This window comes from Synchiropus splendidus, chromosome 2, assembly GCF_027744825.2.
Source record: "Synchiropus splendidus isolate RoL2022-P1 chromosome 2, RoL_Sspl_1.0, whole genome shotgun sequence".
Classification (NCBI taxonomy): domain Eukaryota; kingdom Metazoa; phylum Chordata; class Actinopteri; order Syngnathiformes; family Callionymidae; genus Synchiropus; species Synchiropus splendidus.
In genome coordinates, this window is record NC_071335.1 from 22,056,969 (window position 1) to 22,078,540 (window position 21,572).

Below are 21,572 nucleotides of genomic sequence, written 5' to 3' on the forward strand. Positions count from 1 at the left end.
AAACAGTCTTTTATATTTAGTGTCCAGATTTTAAATAAAACCACCGCCGCTCCATTTGTGTTTGTGTTGGAAGTGAAAGAGAATTGGCCACCTCTCACCTCCCTGCCTTTTCATGTCCGCTATAATTAAGCCGCGAGCTTTTACAACACTTTGCTGACCATGGAAACGGAGAAACGCTGTGAAATAAAAATGGCACAACTCGCGGCAGATTGACGTCAGCTGGGAGCCTTCCACTGTGGCAGATGACAAAAGACAGCAGACGAGCTGGAGCTGAGGTCACACTTCGCCAATACATGGAGCAGCACATGCTGCAGTGGCCGCCTGAGCGATGCTCACTGGATTCCTACCGACTTATATCGGTCACCACACTGCACCCAGCAGACCGACAGCAGAGACACCGTGAACTTAGGGAAAAGATTTATTTGTCTTGTCGGAACAGTGTTGCTGACTTCAGCGTCCCTGTCCGTCAAACCACGAGCCAAAACACTGCTGAAACCGGCCAATCAGACGACAGATTATTACATGGATGCAAGCTTGACAACGTCACAAAAATCTCTGAGAATAACAAGAAATAGAAAAGAGGGCCAAGCCTGTAACAAGTCCTGTTTCATACTTCACAACTGTGATCAGAAGACACATGTGAAAACACGTGACTGAATCCCATATATTAAATTCATATTTTTAGATGCATTATGGACTGGTTCAAAACACAATTTGTTTTATGGAAAACATAAACTTCTTAAATATAAATGTGACACCCTAAAGGTATGTTCACATATGCACAATCTAGCTACGTGCTACTCCAATCAATTTTTTTTTATTTAAAAAAGGTCAATCTGCTGGGGCTGGGACTACAAGTCAATAAAACTTGTAGCTGGAAATGCAACAAAGTCACGATCCTCCCAGCAGAAGGTGTCACACAGACCACTCGCAGGTGGTCGACATTGACTTGTCATGTACAAATCGCTCGCTTTTGTCACTTAAATCGTGTGTGTGTTGTGAACATACCTTCAGTCAAAGGTCACAGAAATATGTTTTTTAACAATATCCCAGGCCCCAAAATGTGTTTTAATGTAATTAAAACATAATGAACTCAGATATACGGGATTACAATTTCACCCAAGAGAGAAAGACATGACTAGACGATTTAAGAAAATGTAAATCGGTTTAGAAGAATAGAAGATGTATGTATATACGTATTTAAGAAAGATGTGGACTGACACTTGAAAATGACCTGTAATGAATAACAAAAGCCTTTACAAAAGGTTTTCTCCTTTTGACCAGTGTGTGAGAATACATTTGGAAAAATATGACACTTTTTGTACAGATACTGGAGGCATACAGCATTTATAAAACAACAAAAGAATAAAGTCTTCTTTTGGAAATTATATCAGACATCCAGGACAAACATGGCAAAATCATTTTTGTTGGCGTTTTTGATACTTGAGGCAATGCTAGCCACTGTAGCACCGTGCTGCCTAATTTGTCTGGGCTCTTTTTGGAGGAGGGCACTTTTGTTGTTGATGGATGAGGAGTGTGACACAGGCACAGAATGATGGACGAAGCCAAGAAGATTCATGCTGAAAACACCGTGTGAAACTGGTGGATGTTGACGGCGGTTTCCAGAAGATGACTTTTCCGACCCTGACGACTCAAGAGGAGAATGAACATGATGGTAAAACTGTAAGATGTGATTTTTAAATGCACTAAACAAGTCTCTGCTTCCGTCGTACTGAGAGGACAAAACAGGCACGCTGCCTTCACTGACCTTGCAGTCGTGAGCCCAGTGAATAAACATAATATTTATCAATGGTCATGTTCACATAGATGTAGTGAATTACTATCAAGAGCTGGTGGTGTGAGGGGAGTTTTGAAAACACTGAGACTCAAGAACCTAATTTCCTTTTAAATGAAAACATGTACCACTTAAAATAAAAGTCTCAAAATAAGCAGATTTGAGAAATTAAATTTTACGTGATCAATGGAGATGGAGCTGAGTCAATGAGGCAAACCTCGTAATTTAAGTATAATTTGTGTCTTGACAAAAGTGGTCATGATTGACTTCGGCTTTCAGCGACAAAGAACATGAGATTGAAATGATTGCGGACAGAACTGCGATGGTCTCACAGCTTTGTTGTTTTAAGGCAGAAATCTATGGATCAGAAGCTGCGTTTCCTGAACTCAGTATTGCTCCGCCATCATGAGCACAGTCAGCGCCGACCAGCCGGTAAAGGGGTGGCTGCCCTGACCTCGTCCGGAGCTGTCGCTGTACTGCTCCCAGACGTAACCGGTTTCCACGTACTGTCTGTAAACATTGGTGACGATGTTAGTCCTGAGTTCTTCATAGAGAGCAGCTGCCTTCTCCTGATATGGCCCCTGCGTGTTGCCGTAGTGATGAAGGGCGGTGACGGCCAGGTAGTTGATGTTGATCCAAACGGCCCCCCTCCAGTAGGGGGCGTCGTGCTTGGTGTTCCGCTTCATGTACAGCGGGTCGGCCTTGGAGAGCGACCGCAAACCGTAAGGTGTCCACAGCTTGTTGGGGTCTCTCATGTCCCGGAGAATGGGCTCCAGTTTGGGGGAGTCCGGTTCGAGGATCCGCAGTAAGAAGGGGAACAAGCTCACGTACCCCAGAGCGTTCACATATCGGAGTTTTGGCTCACTGCCCACCGCACGCACGAGCCGTGCCACGGGGTACTGATGGCGAGGTTGTCCGGGGGGAACGTAGACCTTCTCCTGCTGGAGGGAAACATTCTCAGTGTGGTTGCCAAAGTCGCTGAAGGCTTTGAGTGTTTCGGACCAATGGAGCTCATTCAGCAGACTGTTGTTGGTCAGGGCCTGGTGGGTGAGTTGGAAGACATGGTGCTCCTCACCAAGGAGACGAGCGATCTGCGCCATGATGCCCGAGGCCAGAGCCATCCAGCAGTGCAGGTCCACATGCCTCTCCTCAACTGACGGGTGCGACGCCCGAGGGTAGTCGTCCAGGCCCGAGGTCAGGGTTTTGGGATTAAGAAACAGGTTGGTGTCCTTGTCACGTCCTCGCCAGCGGTAGGAGTTTGGCTTCGGCCCCGCCTGGGTTACGTTGTACCAGCCGAACCAGGTTTTCAGTCGCGGGAAGAGCCGTCGGAGGAAAGGCAGCGTGGATTCTTCTTGGTCTGGATTGAAGGAGAGCTGTTCAATCAGCTCCTGCAGGGCCAAGAAGAGTGTGGGCGGGTTGGCGTTCTCGTTGTGCTGAACTACAAACTCAGCAGGGACTTTACTGCGAGCCTCGTCTCCCAAGATCTGCTCGCGGGGGATCCAGCCCTCGATGTTCATCAGATCTACCCAGTGGGAAATGGACTCTCTGGTCACCTGGGCATCCCACTTGCTCAGCAGCAGCTGGTGAAAGCCCTCATCCCACAGAAACCCTCTCGGGAAGAAGGAGCGTGACGGGACGGCTGTGAACAAAGCGCCCTCCGGATAGAGGAGTGGGTACTCATTATACACGGACTTCACCACCGACTGACCATAGAAGTAACCCATCCCGCCCAACATGTTGCTGAGCGCCGCCTTGGCAAACCGCACTTGACTCGCCTTGAAGCCCTTTTCCTCCAGGCCGAAGGTCTTCTTGAACTTCTCGTCAAACTCAGCTTTCCTCTGCTCCAGCTCCTGAGTCATGACGGCGCCGACCAGCTGGTTGGGGCGAGAGCGAAAGCTCGCCGACTCGAACAGAACCTCGATCTGAAACGGGGTCTGGACGGTGACCTGGTGCACCACAAAGTCGCTCTCTTTTCGTGGGTCGGCGGGCTGCTGTTGGTTTTGCCGCTGAGGAGGCTTGTAGGTGTCCACAGCAATGTAATGCCTTTTCTCTCCAGAGGGGGGGCTGTAGACGAACCTGCGGTTCAGGCTCTGTCTCACAATGTCAGTCAACTTCTCCAGGCCGGGGGAGACGGTTTGAAGGTGGTTGTAACTGTCGAGACAAGAGACAGAATTGCTGATGTCATCTTGTTTACAAACATCTTAATGCACCTTTGTCCTGATGGCTTCACTTAGAACTGCGACATGTTGAACATGACTCTACTAAAAACTACAATACTGTGAGATAATACAGCTAAAAACATTCTCAACATTAAAACCAAGCCACTCTCATCATCTTCAGAGTGACATCAAAGGTGCACGTGGTGAGTAATACTGTTCTCAGAGCCAAGTCACTGCAACTGCATTGCTGGCTTGTGCTCATCTCTCTCTAGGAACTGTTCATAGAGATTTGCGTTTCCTAAAATCAAGGTTACTTACCGTGAGTAACAGTTCCCATTTACCAGACCCACTCGAGGGAAAAGTTAATTTTGACTGCCATCTAGTGGTGAAACTCTGAAGTGTTGCTCTTACAGACTCGAAGCCAATAAGAAGTCATATATCGCGAGAGGTGCTTCACATGTTGAGCTTCTTCTGGCATTAACAGAGTGAAAAGCTTCCAGTCATGTCATTACCTGGCATATTTAGCGCTGGATACCTCCCCGGTCACAGGTTTCCCAAAGGTTATCTTGAAATTTCCAAGCTCCTCTGAGAACCCAGTGATGGAAGCAAGACGTTTTTTGTCTTCCACATGTGCTTCAAGAAAACCTTGAGTATCTGCTGCCGCATAGAACATCAGTGATATGACAGGTGGTTGAGGGGCGGAGCTCTAAGAAAGGCAGACATGAACAAATCATCATCGAGTCCGGACACTTGGATGACTTGCAAAGCAGGTCTCACATGCTGTTTTGCCGTGATCCTCCAGGTCCAGTCACCTCCGTGATCTCCACCCATCCTCTTCACAAACTCTGTGGTCAGGGTGAAGTCGCTCTCTTTGATTTCCTGGACCCCAAAAGTCAAGCCGTCATGCATAAGCCAACCGTAACCCTGCAACCGGTCTCCCTGCTCGCACGTGTGCCGCAGATTCACATCTGTGTCAGAGAACTGCCGCATCCACATCATGCCTGTACACAAGAGACCACTGTATGAGGTATAATCAATCCAGTATTGACCCAACAAATTCACAAGTAGCGAGCAAAATCGTATAAAATAGATTACAATGTAAGCAAACCCCCCGTCCTCACCTGTCACCATGGATCTTGGGCTCCTTGTTTTCATACCAAAGTACACTTGTGGCCTGTACGAGCCCCAGAACCTCTGTGGGGAGACCTTGGCGCTGCTGCTGTCGACGTCCAGGACGGAAGGCGAGGGGTGTAAGGTCATCACGCGTTTAGCTAGTGCTGAATGCATGTACAGGGCGTAGAAGAACCAGATGAGACTGAAAATGCAAAGGCCAATGGAGATGTTGATGAAAATTTTGCCAATATCAAATTTCTTTTTCTTGCGGTGGAGCGCAGGGGGCCTCTCATCTCTCCTTGGTGGGGGACCAGCATCGCTGTTCACCACCCTCTTCCTCTGCCGGCCCATCCTGCCTCTCTGAAGCTGGAGACACAAGGGAAGACTTATTTGGCGGCAGAAAACACTTGCAGGCTCTAAAAATGTCAACAAATCAATGACATTTTATTGGTGTTTTCTGCTGTTACTTGCACTGTTCCAACAGATTTCAAACCATTGCAGCAGCATGGAAACGGAAAGATCAATCTAACCTCCCACTGTCTCTTCTTTTGTGAACAAAACTACAGGACACCAACATTTTCTGTCATACTAACAAGCACACAAAAGCATCCAGTTAAGATGGAAAGGCAGTAATAGAACCACCCTCACGGTATTCTTCAGCAGTTGTGGCAGTGCCCATCGCACTGCAATTTTGACAAAACGTTTATACTCTTGAAGACAGGAGCCAAAGCAAAGCACTACTCTGACAAGTCGATTGCCCTTCATGCAGCTGGATTTAGCTGTATCTGGAGTAACTCAACGCCCATATTTTGCAATAATCTCAGGTAGAGGAGGATGACTTGCTGTGGCAACGTCTGATAATCATCAGGAATCATCTGATAATCAGGATAATCATTTTGATGTCATTTAATAGAAATGTGAACATTTTTTATTATTTTATTTATATTTTAATTTTCACTCAAATGTACGTATTTAAATGAACATTCTTTCATGAATACTAGGGTCTTACTTTTCTTTTATTCTTTTAAACACAGTATAATAGCATTTCTTTCTCTTGCACCTACAGCCAAATATTTCCATTTTATGTCTTTTACCCAACGAATGTTAAGTACTCACTGTTATCTTTCTACAAAGTTAAGACGGTATATCAATATCGATGCAACACACTAATATAAGACGTCAAGCCTGAAGAACTAGAATGAACAGACGGTTGTGTTGCTTGGCTGTAAACGAATGTAGCAACGTGAAAACAAGCCTTCCTTAAATCTCAAGTCACCACTCGTTTATCCGGAAGATGACGAGAGGTTGTACGTACTAAAATGCTTAAAAAGAAAAATAAAACTGAAGCAGATGAATACACGTCTCATTCCGGAGTGGCAGCATGTACGGTATGTCAGTCATTCAGAAACACGCTGACTTGAGAAGAAATGTTGTTTTCAGTTGCGAGCATTCCAAATTGCCGATACATGTTAACGGTTGATATTAATTCAAAGCAATGTTTACCAACCTGCCAAAATAGGAGCCGAGTCTAGTCAGTCATTACTGCTAGTAGCTTGTTAGCATTAGCCACTTCCGGGTTTAGGTCGGTGACGTGTGCAACACACAGTAACGCCAAAGGGCGTCCGGGTATTGACTACAAATTCAAATCGATTAAAAAAAAAAAAACAAATAAACGAAAGGTTTGTTACAGTCAAAGAGAAGGTTTTGCTGTTATATATATATATATATATATATATATATATGGCCCAAGTACATGTTCCAGTCGCTGTTATTTGTCTCACAGAAAATATGAATACAACCCCATCCGAGCCACATCAGATTTCTCAGTATTTCCGTCCAATAATAATATCCATTGGTGACCACATGTATGATACAATGTTTTTATTAAGAGACTCACCAAGTCCCGGCACCTTTAAATTACTATTCATCTTGATCAGCCCTTATGTTCTCCATGTTTCCATTCAATCACTTGTGTCAATGACTGTTTCATTCATTTCTCGACTAAACTGTTCGATGACTCAATAAAAAGATGGCAAAGACACTCTTTTGTTGCCTTTTTTTAATAATGATTTTTTTTTAACCAACATTTAAACTTTGGTCAACATGTAAGACAGTTACAGATGAAGAAAGTTCAACAAGTTTCCCAGAACAAAAGAAAAAGTGGCTTTCTTTACAGCCATATAAACAAATTGAGAGCACAGTCATGACTGACTTTGAAACAATCCAGACGACGACATCAAGCAACATCCAACCACAAAACATTCCTTACTATTTGTACTACTTTACAAATAGTCTCCTAAAACCAGCTGTCTCACTCCGGCTGCAACAATCCGGGATATTAATAAATGGCAACAAAAAAAAAAAATAACATGGAAAACAATATTCATTTCAAATTATTTGTGTCAAAAAAAAAAAAAAAAAAAAAAAAAAAAAAGAGTTTGTTGTTGAATTAAGTGCATCCCCACCCACGGCTCTGAATGAGCTCAAAGCGTAAACAAAAATAACGTGTCAAAAATAAACTGACACAAAAGACCCCTGTTGGTTTTTCTCACAGCTCTTACAAAAGACAAGACTGTAGCAAGAAGGTGAATGGTGCTCAACGTCCGGGTCACTGGTCATTCTGCGGTCGTCTAGCTGGTGCGTGTCGCGCTGCCATCATCAGGAGAGGAAGAGTCACATCACATAACACGCTCCTGCTTCACACTCCAGCCTTGCATCCTTGAGTCAGTAGTTGGACAAACTACGCTCGAATGCAGTTAAATTACAAGGGCTTTTAACAGCAATATTGTGTTTGGTACAATTTTTTTTCATCCACTGACATTTTCATATGTACATCATGAAAATAAATGTATATGACTCTAGAATAATGTGTATTCTGAATTTAGATGCTATAATAATGCTATAATACAAAAAGATATTCCTACACACAGACGGATCAAAAAGTTCCCTCGTAACCTTTTCCCTGTGTATTATTGGCGTTTTCTTGTACACACAGATGTAAGTGAATCTCCACTGTGGTATGAAATATATATTTATATATACGTATAGTGTTCATATAAAGTCAAACTGAATCACTCCTTCACTGGTGGCAGCTGAAACCAGGACTCAAGTGCATGTGTGGATGAAGCTGGAACTTTCCTGATGATGACGACCCTCTTCTGTTGAGCTAGTTCTTGATGGCGCCACCGTCGCCTTCACTTACAAAGCGTTTGCGCCCCCTAGTGGAGAAGATAAAGACTCGTAACTCAGAAGTGAAACCAGATGTTTTTTTTTTTTTCTTTTTCTAAATGGTGTGTACCTGGATGGGCAGTCGTCCCTGAGCTGTTTGGTGATGATGGACTCCTGGTAACAGAGGTCCACGAACGTCTCCATGATGGAGTGGGCATGTGGCACATCCAGGTTGATCTCTGGGAGCTCGTCGTACACGCGGCGGAATCCCTAAAGAGCGGTACAGGGGAAGGTTATTTGACGAAAGAATGGGATTTTCTAAGATCATCCACATCAAAGAAAAACATTCTCTGTGCTTCATGTTTCAAAGAGGTCATGAACATTAAAGCAAATGAATCCTTTGTTCTCTCAGTCTTGGTTTTAGGTATGAAAATTACAGAACGCTAAAGGTTCTGTTCATCAACAGCTCGCCCAATGACACCTACACACTGCTGAATTAGATCCGCAATCTGAAATCTTGGAAGCACCAACTGATGCTTGAAGGTCTTATGTAAGACTTCAAAATCAGAGACTATCGATTTGCCAACGGTGATCACATGACTCTGTTGAAAAACTACAGATGACAGATTGTTAAATTTGAACTCCACACGGAATCCAAGATGCTTATAATTTATTCAACTGCAGAACAGAGCCAGATCAAGTCCATCTATCTATCTAGCATCAGCCCCAACCACCGTCCTTGCCGTCAAATAACCGACTGACCCTGTTCATCTGATCCACGGTGATGAGTCCCGACTTCCAAAACGACTGCAGCAGCTTCATCATCATGTGACTGACAGTGTCTCCTTTGGACTCCAACACCATCACCACAGCCTGAAAGAAGATTAAGGACTGGAGTGACGCTGACGGAAATAAACACGACTTAAACATCAACACACATTCAGTCAGCAAAGCTCTCTCTCTTGCAAGACGGCAGGACTTTTAGACAAATGGCCCCGTGTCAGGCAAGTCACAGGGTTTGGCTGGACCCACTTGGTCAGCTGACAAAAAAGCAATTGCCAAAGCCATTTTGTTCCTTTACAAATAAGCAATGTCATCGTGAACACTCAGAATGAAGAAGATCCAGCAAATTTTCTGTCACAGATACCCCCAAAAAAATCTTAAAAAAAGACTATATTCAATTTTGATAATTTTGCAACCACTAGTTACGAATATTTTTTTTGGGGTGTTTAGAGCTTGTTTATCACTGGTAAAGATGGTGTGAAGGCATCTTTAACTTAAGGTTACAGGCTACATCACGTCATACCGTATAATATTCATGACCATGACACACAACCGTAATGCTCTGCAACAGTTGAAGCCCCTGTAAACATCAGAGCTAAATATCAAACGCGTTAGCCTTCTCCTTTTTATAAGGATATTTAGCAATACACTTTCATACAGGTGTGATGCAGGGGTCATTCAACAGTATCATTAAGGTTTTAATAAGACATTTATGAAGTCAGATTGAAACTTCAAAAGTAATAGTACTTTTCCAATTGTATTTATTTTAATAACTCCTTGCTATTTGAATTCAATATATCTGTATACATTACTGAAAAGTTACATTAAATATAACACATTAAAATAAAGAAAAGAAAATAGAAATAATACCATGTAAAAAGTGCCTTTGAGAAGCTTTAAATGAAAATAATACTGGAAATGATAAAACCAATTTGATGTGTATAACATGATGCCATAATTACATTATTCTTCCGTTTTCTTCCCTGTTTTTACAATGTTATGACGAAATTTAAATTAAATTTAAGAATATTCTTCTGCTCTTTTGGCTCAACGGCCTCCCACAATCGTCTCAATAATCAAGATGGTTTGTTTATCCCAAGAGCAACTGATCTCTTTCAAACAAAACAAAAAAATGGAGCATCCATTGTAAAAGTCAGATGAATCTCCAACCTCGTAGACCAGCTCATGGTGGAAATGTGGGACCTCCAGCTCCTTCAGGCACCGCTCCGCCTCAGGCAGCTCTCCTGACACCAGAAACTCCTTCAGCAGCAGGTTCATCTGATGGAAAAGGACAAAAATGCAATGAATGTTGTCGTGATTTCTCATCCAACATTGTTGTGTGCAGCCTTCAGGATGGAGCTCTGACGGCTGCCAGCAATTTCCTTTGGAATTTTGGAGCAAAGAATGTCAAAGATGATCAGAGACATCTGAGATATATACCACATGTTATGAAGGAAGCGCAAATAACACTTTGCAGTCAAAAATGTAAGCAATAAAGTTTCGTGAGGCACTGGGCGAGAAATCACCAGAGCTCAGCACGGCTGAATGAGACCCACTAAATCGTAAAAAACGAAGATCTGACTCAACTGTCTTAAAAAAATGACAGCAGGAGAGACGGCCTGAAACTCAGAAGGCAAGAAAGGCCAGAGCACAGGAACACAAGATGTCGGAAGTATGCAGAGAAAGATAAAAGATGAAATCAAAATGCAGAAAAAAGTACATGACGAAGAGAACTATAAAAAAAGCAGGTAATGAACATTACAAGAAAGCAAAACACTGGAAGAAAAGTCAAGAACAAAAAATTTAAAAAAAAATGAAGAAACAAATAGCTGGACGAACATGAATATGAAGAAATCATAGTCGAGACTGAAGGGCAAGGCTCGAGTAGAGAAAATTATGATTTATTCTGTGTAGGGATGCACCAAACATTTGGTGGATGAAGTGGAAAACAAGGCAACATACAGCTTGGGGGGCAACGTGTCATCGACAGTACTGACTCCGCAGCTCAGGGGCGCCCAGGCGGCTGCTGGGCGAACAGAAGGAGGTCAACTCAAGTGGAGATGATTTTGACTTTCCCACCTATGTGTCACACATTTCCTCTTTATTAGATCATTTCTTTGGTGTCCACAATGTCAAAGTATTAAGAGTGACGGGGGGCTGACCAGTGTCGTGGCAACGCTTCTGTATGAAGTGTGATCCAAAGTCGGCATGTGTGTCTTTTAAAGCACTGAAGCGTAAGAATGGAGTTGAGAATTGAGTGTTCAACCAAGTTATCTAGGTCCTTCTGTTTATATTATCAGCCTATTATACAATTGAAAGCTGTGTTGTGATTTTTAAAAATGATTATTATTTGAAAGTAAGATCTGAAAAGTGAAAAAAAAAAGCCAAAATTATTCCATCATCCCAGCGATGCTGAGAGTTCAATTTCAAGATGGTAACATGGAAACCTACCAAACTACAGAGGAGGAAAATCAAGCCTATTGGCACACAATCCATGGAATATGACAAGAATAAGGCGTAACGCTACACGTTTAGAAACAGTCTCAAGTCGACGAAAAATGGATGGAAGTGTAACGAAATGCCACTCACTCCCATTATGTTTTCCAAGTAATTCTAAATCTATCAACATCACTTCATTAAAGTTAACTTAGTGGACTCTGAATGGACATTGCAAAAGAAAAAAAATTTGGAAAAGAAAAACAAAAAAGGCAGATATAAGATTTTTTTCTCTCTCAGGTCCAGTGATCCTTGAAACAGCACCAAAATGGAAGAGTTGCTGTTGTCACATCCCATGTAAAATGCGACAGAAATAAGCCTCTATTGTTGCAACAAAGTGATCAGCCAGCGAGAAGAGCCTGCATCTTTTATGCCATTGCACTCGTGGTAGCATAGCAACAGGCTTGTGTGAGAGCTCTCTTTCCCATCATGCCTTTTGTTTAGATTACATAAAGGCCCAAGGAGAGACGGTGATGATGCGCTGACCTTACTTTTCAAATTGCCATCATCACCCAACCACAAGGATTCTTACCTCCTTAACCAGATGTTTGACCGGTCTGAGCCCCCCGCCGACACCCCAGACGTTGTCCAGGCGAACCATTGCCCTCTTCATAGACAGCAGCACGGCGGCCCGATCTAAAGCCACTCTGCACGAGGAGAGGAGAGTGTTTAGTATGACTGACGTTGTTGCGGTTAAACTCCTATGGTAGCTCACCGGGCATGCTCACAGTCCACTTTTCCCTTGTAGTTATCCAGGAAGGACATTGGTAGGACATGGTCGGCGATGGCTCGGGCTATGAACTGGCCCAACATCTGCAACAAACACAAGTGGGTCACTAAACATCACAAGGATTTTTTTTATTTTTATAATGATTTTTTTTTTTTTTTTTACCTGAGGTGCTTCGGGCGTGTCCAAGATGAGATCAGGCAGCTCTTTCAGCATTTTATCAAAGGCCCGTCGCATGTCATTTTGGGACAGCACCTTCACGGCAAGGTCGGACAGGAGGCGGGAGGTGAGCTCTCGGTGGCTGGCCTTTCCTTCCAGGGACAGAGACACGGCCATGGACGAGAACTCGTACCGCTGAGAGCCCAGGTTGAGCCCCTTCAACAATGCCTGATGAGAGAAACCACAGGGGGGGTTACTGCTTTGCACAACCAGCAACCAACACTTCCAGCATGAACTTCATACCTCCACCTCCTTGGTGTCTCCGTGTTCAAAATATTCCTGTACAATGGGGTTGACTATTTTCTCCAGCTCCTTCTCACTCAACTCAGGCACAACTTTGGCGTAAACTGTGTCTCCCTGGAAGATGAAGAATATCACTTGGTAAAGACATCAAATCAGAGATTCTTTATTTTTAGCAAACAAAGTACTCAAGCTAGGTCTTCCTTTTATATCTGAAACTCTTATCACATGGCTATGAATTTTATTATATTTTTGTCTTGAAGTCTGAGCTTTTAATATTGACCTTCATGGTTCTGTTTCCAGACTTTTAAACAAATGTTTTCAATCGCATCACTTTGAAAATGTAACTTCCTAGGGACACTCTCACTCTAACTTTAAGCTGATAATTATGATTTAGATCTAATGACTACAATCATCAAAGAGAGTGTGAGTTGCAGAACTCTCGACAACAAGGTAATTTCAAAGGCAGCTACTGGGCACAGACTCACAATCCCTCCTGACCTGAAACGGCTTCCCCTTCCAACAACTAAATGATCCACGCGAGCAAACATTTTGTCCTAGTTGCCTAATGACATCATTCCAAAGAAGGTTAGAGCCCAACCACTGTTCTGCCTGGAGGGAATCGCGGCGACAGACGCCCAATTCTCACTGAAATGTCGGTCAGTTTGCTCTGTGCTGGAGCAGCTGTAAGTGCTCAAGGACACAGATGGAGATGATTATGATGGGACTGGTGCATCTGGACCATCATGAGACCATGTTTCGGCAGGCGTTTCAGGACACTGGAAGAAGGTGTTACTAGCTGCAAAGCATTAATGGGACGTCTAGCACGAGTGCTTTTAGGGCAAGGTGATAGTAGACATGAAGAAATGGTTTGGAACCACTTGTCCAAAATAGTCAGCAACAGCACCTACTTACACAAGATAGACCACCAAATAACACAAGTCCTACTCTGTAAATAAATACTGTACTTCCTGTTTCCCATTAAAGGAGTGTCATGACTGATAAAACAGTGAATCATCAGGTCGACTTCTTGTGCGTACACTAAGGATGGGATATGGACCAAAAAAGTAATCGCAATAAATGTGATTTCGGCACGATAATTATCACGATCAATACATACATTTCATTCTATTCTATGTGTTGGACACTACAGTCTCTCTTGAAACTGTTTTATGATGAAAGTTATTAGTGGAGTTTGTCTGAAACATCATTATTTGTTGATGTTTAAATATAATAGTGGAGAAATTCAATGTTTATAAATGATCGCTTAGTCATAATCTATTCTGAAAATCGATATACAAACTGTCAGTCCTTTGTCTTGTGTGATGAAAAACCCTTTCACAATTCTCTCTCCTAAAATGCTTGTTTTCCATTGCCTTATTGAAGACTTCACTAATACTTTGAGCGCTTTAGAATAGAGAGAGTGAGTCATGTGTTTATCAAATTTATCGTGAGATGCAAAATTGTCATCTTGGAGATTGTGTTTGGCGGTATATCGTGTACGATAAGATTTCACACATCCCTAGTCTACACCAAGTGATACAACAAAACCTTGCTTATGTTGCTGAGAAAACACCACCAACCGAAACCACCTTACGGCTATGTTAGTGATGAAGAGTGTCAACAGAATGAGTTGTGAAAGACTCTTATTCAAAGTTAAATATCTGGATCCCTAGCCACCACCTGCTTCTTATTCTGCAACATATAAAATATTTTGAATATATTAGCTCAGAAAACATCTTGCCAGCACTTGTTTCATGTAGATTGAATGATATTTTATGGATGTATTCATTGTCAAGGCTGAGGTTGTGAGGCATAACTCAGTCAAAACTGCTGAGCAGCCATTTTGAAAAGTGTGGCAGACTAACCTGAGCTGACTCGTCATAATTGGGGTCCAACACGTCAAGTTCTTCATCTTCATAAACCATGCCTGCAGCACCCCACACACCTTTCCCACCAGCTCCACCTGCAACAGCAAACATAAAAAGTGCTATCTGAAGAAAACACCAGGGTTCCAGTACTGAAGACAAACCTTTCTTCGGCAGACCTCTCCCTTTGCCGGTCCTCGACTTGCGGTCATTGGTGGGAACTTTGCCTTTGGGACTGTTGGGGTCACCTCCCGCCAACTCTCCAGACTCCGAGAAAGAGTCGCTGGTGGAGTTGCGGGACGAGCCCTTGCGTTGGCGCCTCTTGGCCTTGGCTCTGAGTCGGGCCTCATGAAGAGCTTTCTCTTGCGGTGTCCAGTTACCGTTGACCTCCAACTCGTTCAGCTCATCATCTTCGTCGCGCTTGTTCTCTGCTGGTTTTAGAGAAAACACACTTTGCTCTTAGTACAGCGCCACTTACAGGACTGACAAGAGCACTACATCTCTATGCTCGTCACCCCGATCATTTTGATATGTTTATTAAAATATTAGGTTAAAAAGCAAAGCAAGCAACGAGCGTTTATTCAATTGATCCTTTGAGCTTGTATTTGTTTTGTGGATTAAAACATCTTTTGAGCTGAAAACACCCTGCTGTGATTTCTATCACAACACAACAACAACAATAAATAACTGTGATAGCACAAAGACAGTTCTTAACTTGACTGAAGAGCTGAACTGTCAGTAAAGTGCATTTCACTCAAGTTCGCAAGTTCACTCGGGACACAAACCTATGACCTTTGGGTCGAAGATCATTTCGACTCGACATAAACAACACATTCAGTCACATGGAAGCAGCTTTATTTCAGTGATTCCACTGTATGTTGTGCATTATAAAGTTGAGTTTATGCTCTATTTGGACACTGATCTTATTTCACTGTTTGGAATGGGACTTGATTTGATGAGAGAAAGTGTCGGTGTATCAGTTTGACACAGAGATGATCTTTGCTACTGATCACGGTGGATTGCAGCGATGAAGAAAAGGCATGTGCAAATAATGAAATCGTGTCCGCTAACATTGCATCATACTTTTAAGAGCATTCAGGGACAAGAGAGTGAAAAAATTGTGATTGCCACATAGCGGTCAGTTTAATCAGTGCAAACTCTAGACGGCAAAACTAAGTTCCTCAACCTGAAGAAAAGCTTCCAATCAGAATGTGGCACACTGCGCCATAAAGCTCACAACAAACCCACAATAGACCACATGGCAGCTCAGATTTACACCTATTGTTGTGACACGCAGCAGCAGCAAGTGTTTACAGTGCTGCTAAATAAGCTCCTCAGGGAGCAGTAGCGTGGTGGAAGTGTGTCAGGATCGGCTTGTTGTGTTTACAGACGACGGCAAGCAGGAGCAGCGTGTTCCTCTGGGCAGAAGGGAGGGAGGGGCCAAGCGGAGCACATGCCACAGAAGTGCTGATGCTTGCTTTTTCATCGAGATCTGGTTCCTCACGCGCTGACGGTGGAACCTACTACATATGGTATGGTTGGGAGCACGAGCGGTCATGTGACAGGCAGGGCGGGTTTGACTCTGAACACGTTCGGGCTTATACCAGAGCAGTAAACAGGGTGAATATATACTTTGTTTGTCAATGCATATGCGCAACAACAAGCTGACTTTTGCTTAGAATAAAGACCTTTGAGTGCACAGTTAGAATAATTTGAGGAAACAACCGGTGCGTAATGTCGACACCTTTATAGTAACTTGATATGTATAAAAATGAGGTCAGAACTTATCGGGTGAGCAGTCTAAAGTCAACACCTTTGAGCAGCAGGGGCAGTTCAGGATCAGCGTGCGCCACACCCAGGCTCTCATACCAGTACACAACAGTCCACGTGTCAAACTCCTTCTGGCCCTCCCTTTTCTGTACGGCAGCGGGGGTCAGCCTGCCAATAGCCACCTGACAAGTGCTGGAAAAGTGCAGTAAATGTTAAAGGGCAGGGACTGCAGCCAAGACCTGTTGCAAAACAAGGAAGAAAAAGACTAGGAGGGACTGGTTAACAGCGACCACTGCTAAACTAGAATTCATGTTCCATGTCGCCGTTATTGACCTGCTGATGGCGCACACGATAGCGGCCCTACTGTAACTGACATTCCTAGTTTTTAAATAGACTACACACTGTAGGAAGATCGGCTCATAAACAAACCTTTGACCTACATATGAGCGTACACCATGTTACTGCCACTGTGCACGCTTTCTTGTGAGACAGTGCTCCAAAGTTCCACATATCTGCACAGCTACATTGTATATTCATTGACTTATATGAACTTAATGGGGGTTAGTATGAAATGAGAAACACAGAACAAAAACGACTTTCTGGCAACATGCCCTGAAACGTTTATAATCTTGAATTACTGTGCGCTATTCGACAAAATTCCAGGCTAAAGGGTTAGAAGGTTAGGGATGTTTTACTCAGAAGTTTATTCTTACAAAACAATACATTCTTTTTACTCAGTAAAATAATACTTTTATTTTACGGACACTTTAATGAGATTCTCATCATCAGCAACTTTTACATTTTTATTAAAATTGCTCTTTGCACTATAAGAATCTATGAGTAGGAAGACATTTTTTATGTTTTTTTTCCAAAGATTGTTTCTCTGTTTTGAGCACCGATTGTGACATGCCAGGGTGGATTACAGTCTCATATCCATTCGTCTTGATGCATACGACTTTAAATCTTTGACATTAATCTGAGAGAAAATCAAAGCCACGTTGCCAGAGCTGAAGTGGCTAACGGGCAGAGACATGACTGCTCACATGATTAATATTACTGTAGTGCGAGTGTGCAGTGCACTGAAAAACAGAGGCTCATACTGTGTTGGTTGAGCTTCAGAAAAGCAGAAGCGATCACTGTATGAAAGGGCAGGTAGTAGTAACTTTACCATTTGTCTCAAAACAGTTGAGAGTTCACACAAGTCATTTCAGAGATCATTTGCATGTGGTGATTGGGACCAATCAGTGTCAGTGCAAGTTTTTCTCTTTAATAATTTATTTCCTCTGGTTCCCAGACTGAAATACAGGCAGTTTCAGTTCTGGTTGAACTACAAAGCATTCACAGGAGTTCCCTCTATTGTGCTTGTATGCACTCACCACTCTCAGGCTGATGCAGACACAAAAAGCAGTCAATATTCATGTTAAATTCAAGATGACTTTCATCCTCCATGAGGTCAAAAACACAGTGGCACAGGGGTATGTGGAGCTAAAACAAACTTCAGTTACACATTGCAGTTAAACCTCGCACATTAACCAGGTACAGGAAGTCGACCGTCTCAAAAAGCCGCTGATCAAGTTTGCCAGATAATTTTATCAGCTCGCGCAGTTCTGCTGAATGTGACTTTGCTTGACTACGTTCTTCAGCGTAGATAATGAGAAACAAAGGACACAAACGAAGTTATTTTCTAATGACCACGAAGTGTATGTGTACTAACAGGTTTTTAGACAAAAGGAGGTGAAAGAAGTTAAGCTAGGGTGAGTCCGCAGCAACGTGAGAAAGTGAGAAAAACACGAACAGATCCAGCTTTACAGTTTGATGAAACTCATGATATTTACAGGGAGTTACACATGTTTGAGCTGCTGGAAAGCACTTCCTCCTTGTGAGCAGCAGTAAGACTCAGCGCCCTTTCAAGAGGGAGAAAAGATACATTTGTTTTCAAGTGCAATGCATGTTGTATTCCACTTGAAACAAAAGGAAAACAATGGGATAATGCATCACGTGCTTTTGAGGCAGAAGACAGGTGCACGCCAGGTGAGTATGGAAGGCCAAACACTGGTAGTGGCAGAGATTCAAGTTTGGTTCTCTTTATGTCTGTTGGAAAACTAGACAGTGCAGAAATGGAGCAGCCGTCACAATGGAAAAAAATACTGGTGTCACTTGACCACGAGTCAGAAGATGTGGAGCACCTAGATACCAACACATCTTACACCAGAAAACATTCATTTTTATTTTGACAAAATTACAAGATGTTTTTCCAAGTCAGAGTGTGGAAGGCAATCAATAACTTTTCAATTGCGTGTGTGCTAACAGAATCATGGCAGCACTCATCTATTCAATTTATTCACCACATTATTCACAATTCAAAACGGGTTGTAGAAACACCTAATGAGCAAACTGACAAAATCGCTTGGCAGAAGAACAAACACTATTAAAGCCTGCAGTCAACTGTGTGTGTGAAAAGGTTGTACGTGAAAGGTTGAATGTTAATCATAATTAATTAATCGTGATTTTCCTTTTGAAGTGAGGTGCAGAACTGCAATGAAATTAGTTTAATTAGTTTAAACCAACTCTGCTATGTTTTCTTCCATTGCGTCTGAGTGTATTGGTCTCAGATGAAGCACTGCAACAATTCAGCTTCAACATTTTACCTTCCTTATTGCACACAATTACTTGGCGTATTTGAGAAAATAAAGTGTAATAACAATGCTAACTTGTACTCACTGAACCCTTGTCAAAAGTGTCGACAGAGATATCGGGCATTGATAGTGAGATATGGAGATATGGCCACATGGTTCAGCCCTAATGCTCCTGGTGGATGTCTCTGCTGAAGCAGGTCCTCCTCTGTTTAACAGGGATTAAACTGTGCTGAGACATTTAGATTCCATGGATTACATTGAACACACATAGAATACATTGAGTGCCTTCAAGCAGTTCATCAAACACTGTTCTATATGATTTTATTTCAGAAAAACACCCTATCTAGTGCAGACTTCCGTCAGGAAACAGCTTAACTGGGATAAAAAAAAAAAATAAAGAAGTTATTCTGTTACTTAACTCCATGGTTGTAAAAAAGCATAACATATTGTTTTATAATGTTATTTTATCTGCCACATACTTGTATTTTCTTATTAAATGTACTAATTAATGTGAGTGAGAGGGAAGCCAAAATACATAAAACATATGTTTAGACAATACCACGCCTACTGACGTCATAAGCATCACATCACAACCATTTTTATGTTTTGCTTTCATGCCAACTACTCTTTGAAAATACGTGACCAGGAGCGATTTTGGGGTGAGAACCTTTGCAAGGCTTTCTATTGACACAACAAACACACGTGACCTGATGTCCGTATGCACCACTATTGTATGTGGTTTCTGATGGAGGATGATACACGGCATTGCGTCCCGTTACACATCACATGCACGTGAACGCGCTTGAGATTCAAACGGTCAGTACGTGGAGCAGCTAAAATTTGAAACAAATATCACTCACCAAAGCCCGTCGCTTTTGGCGCCATCGATATATTTGTAGTGACTTATGTAACATTTAAACGCAGATATTACGTAATGCCTCCCTATTGACGCTTATAGTAGGGTATAAATGTTGACGTCATCGCCTGGGCTGAAGGAACACACGGATGTCAGTGAGGAAACGCTATGTTTGCTGACATGAAACCGAGGCTGACGCTAGAGTAGCATGTGCTGCATCCAACCTCATTCCGAAAAAATATATATTCCAAACGCTTAGGTCGGCGACGTCAAATAGTGAGGCTGAATTGCTTTTACAAATACGTACAAGTGGTGCACTGAATAACGTGATATGCCACTGGACGATACGGTGTTTTGGGTTTTTAAAAGGGCTTCGCCTCGTGCATGTTTGTGTACGCTGAACGAAGCGGAAGTGGACGTCGTCCAATCAGGAGCTTGAAGGGGTTAAAGCAAAAGCAGACTAAAAACATTAGAACATAAAAAACATGGATACCCCAGCGCACGTTTTCCTGTGTGTTGCATCGACGCTCGATACGTATCGCAAGGTCAGGAGTCGGGAACGCAACCGCGTCCCAAAGGTGTTTGCAAGTGTGGGTTCGGGAGCACATGGCGGCGCATGGCTGGCGCTGCAGCCCATCCCAGGAGGGGACAATGGTGAGCAGCAGCAGGCCCCGGGGTCGCCCCTGGTCCGACCACCGACAGCTACTCACCGTCTGCTGGGTGAGCGTTGGACCAGGTTTCCACTTCGGTCGCCATGACGCTCTGGAAATTCTCCACGCACAATCTGCAAAAAAGGCTTTTCTTCTTCCAGCTGCACAGCCACCGTTAACGTCTGCAATCTCCAGTTGGAGTTTTAACTATAACTATAGTTGCCCAGGTGTTGAATTTCTGCACAAAAATTGACTGAGGAAATCCGATTTGCTTGCGTCGAAATTGCGTGAAGGAGGGAAGCCGTAAACGTGTCAGCGAGCGCCCAGCAATAACAAAGTCTGTTTTTAACTTTGAGTGGAGCTCCGAGGTGGGTCATGTGACCAAGACGAGGCCGGGGATTGGACGGAGGAGGGGGTGGGTGCTGGTCCGTTATAGCCAATCAGAGGCCATAAAAATAGGACTTATTATTCATCGTGGGTGACGTCATAGTTTAGCGCGTTGCGCCTCAACTCCACTTTAAAACAAAAACAATTAAAATTGAGGGTTAAGTACTTTAGTTAGTAGCTCCTTCTCAAGTGAACCGTTTATGGAAGATAAAGGTTTGCTCCTGGTGTCCACTGTTTATTTACAATGTGGTGCCACCCTGTGGTTCAATAACAGAATCATAAAAACTTTATTAATCCCAGAGAAAATTGTGTTTGTAACATGCACTGTACACAACATATCGCAATAAATTAAAAAGATATAATATTATAAAGAGCAAAAAAATAAAAAATTACAAATACATTTGTCCCGGTGCTAGAAAAGTTTTGCTTGAGTATTTCTGTGAGCTGACTCATTTGTTTCAGCATTTCAGTGAATATTTTATGCATCCTTCTCGGTCTTATCGATCATCATCATGAGCTCCTTTATCACACCGGTCTCATGTACTACTGTTGTATAAACGCAAACCTGTGCTGCAGCATGAGCCGCAAGGTGCTGACCAATCAACGGCTCGAAAAGAGTCGGCGATCGGCCAATGACAAGCTCACGCTTCAGTCCGAACCGTTCTCATTGGTCGACTGTGCTTTGCCCCCGCCCCCCATTCGCTG

The 21,572-nt window shown here is 43.0% G+C and overlaps 2 protein-coding genes across 4 annotated transcripts; both read right to left on the reverse strand.

The window, feature by feature from the left end:
- Positions 1-1,217: 1,217 nt before the first annotated feature.
- On the reverse strand, positions 1,218-6,651 carry mogs (mannosyl-oligosaccharide glucosidase). Its single transcript, XM_053856122.1, has 5 exons — positions 6,575-6,651; positions 5,076-5,433; positions 4,732-4,955; positions 4,467-4,660; positions 1,218-3,946 (listed from the first exon to the last, which is right to left on the reverse strand). The coding sequence occupies exons 2-5, from the start codon at positions 5,416-5,418 to the stop codon at positions 2,182-2,184; spliced, it is 2,526 nt and encodes an 841-aa protein (XP_053712097.1). The 5' UTR covers positions 5,419-5,433; positions 6,575-6,651; the 3' UTR covers positions 1,218-2,181.
- Positions 6,652-7,093: 442 nt separating this feature from the next.
- On the reverse strand, positions 7,094-20,836 carry pdcd4a (programmed cell death 4a). Of its 3 annotated transcripts, none has more exons than XM_053857097.1 (11): positions 20,541-20,836; positions 14,733-14,996; positions 14,569-14,666; positions 12,704-12,817; positions 12,407-12,628; positions 12,230-12,327; positions 12,047-12,161; positions 10,189-10,296; positions 8,998-9,108; positions 8,366-8,505; positions 7,094-8,285 (listed from the first exon to the last, which is right to left on the reverse strand). In XM_053857097.1, exons 1-11 carry the CDS (start codon positions 20,584-20,586, stop codon positions 8,234-8,236), a joined length of 1,368 nt encoding a protein of 455 aa, XP_053713072.1. In that variant the 5' UTR covers positions 20,587-20,836; the 3' UTR covers positions 7,094-8,233. The 3 variants fall into 3 exon arrangements, with proteins under 3 accessions (XP_053713072.1, XP_053713071.1, XP_053713073.1); XM_053857096.1 differs by having other exon boundaries at positions 14,733-14,999; positions 20,541-20,835; XM_053857098.1 differs by lacking the exon at positions 20,541-20,836 and adding an exon at positions 19,835-19,874.
- Between the last annotated feature and the right edge of the window lie 736 nt (positions 20,837-21,572).

Excerpts from the sequence above, each read along its gene's own strand:
- mogs (XM_053856122.1), bottom strand. The coding sequence starts at position 5,418 with ATGGGCCGGCAGAGGAAGAGGGTGGTGAACAGCGATGCTGGTCCCCCA. Across the intron at positions 4,956-5,075 it reads CCCAAGATCCATGGTGACAG|GCATGATGTGGATGCGGCAG; the intron begins GTGAGGACGGGG and ends TCTTGTGTACAG. Across the intron at positions 3,947-4,466 it reads TCCAGCGCTAAATATGCCAG|TTACAACCACCTTCAAACCG; the intron begins GTAATGACATGA and ends TTGTCTCGACAG.
- pdcd4a (XM_053857096.1), bottom strand. The coding sequence starts at position 20,586 with ATGGCGACCGAAGTGGAAACCTGGTCCAACGCTCACCCAGCAGACG. Across the intron at positions 12,162-12,229 it reads GTGGACTGTGAGCATGCCCG|AGTGGCTTTAGATCGGGCCG; the intron begins GTGAGCTACCAT and ends CTCCTCGTGCAG. Across the intron at positions 9,109-10,188 it reads ACCATGAGCTGGTCTACGAG|GCTGTGGTGATGGTGTTGGA; the intron begins GTTGGAGATTCA and ends ATCTTCTTTCAG.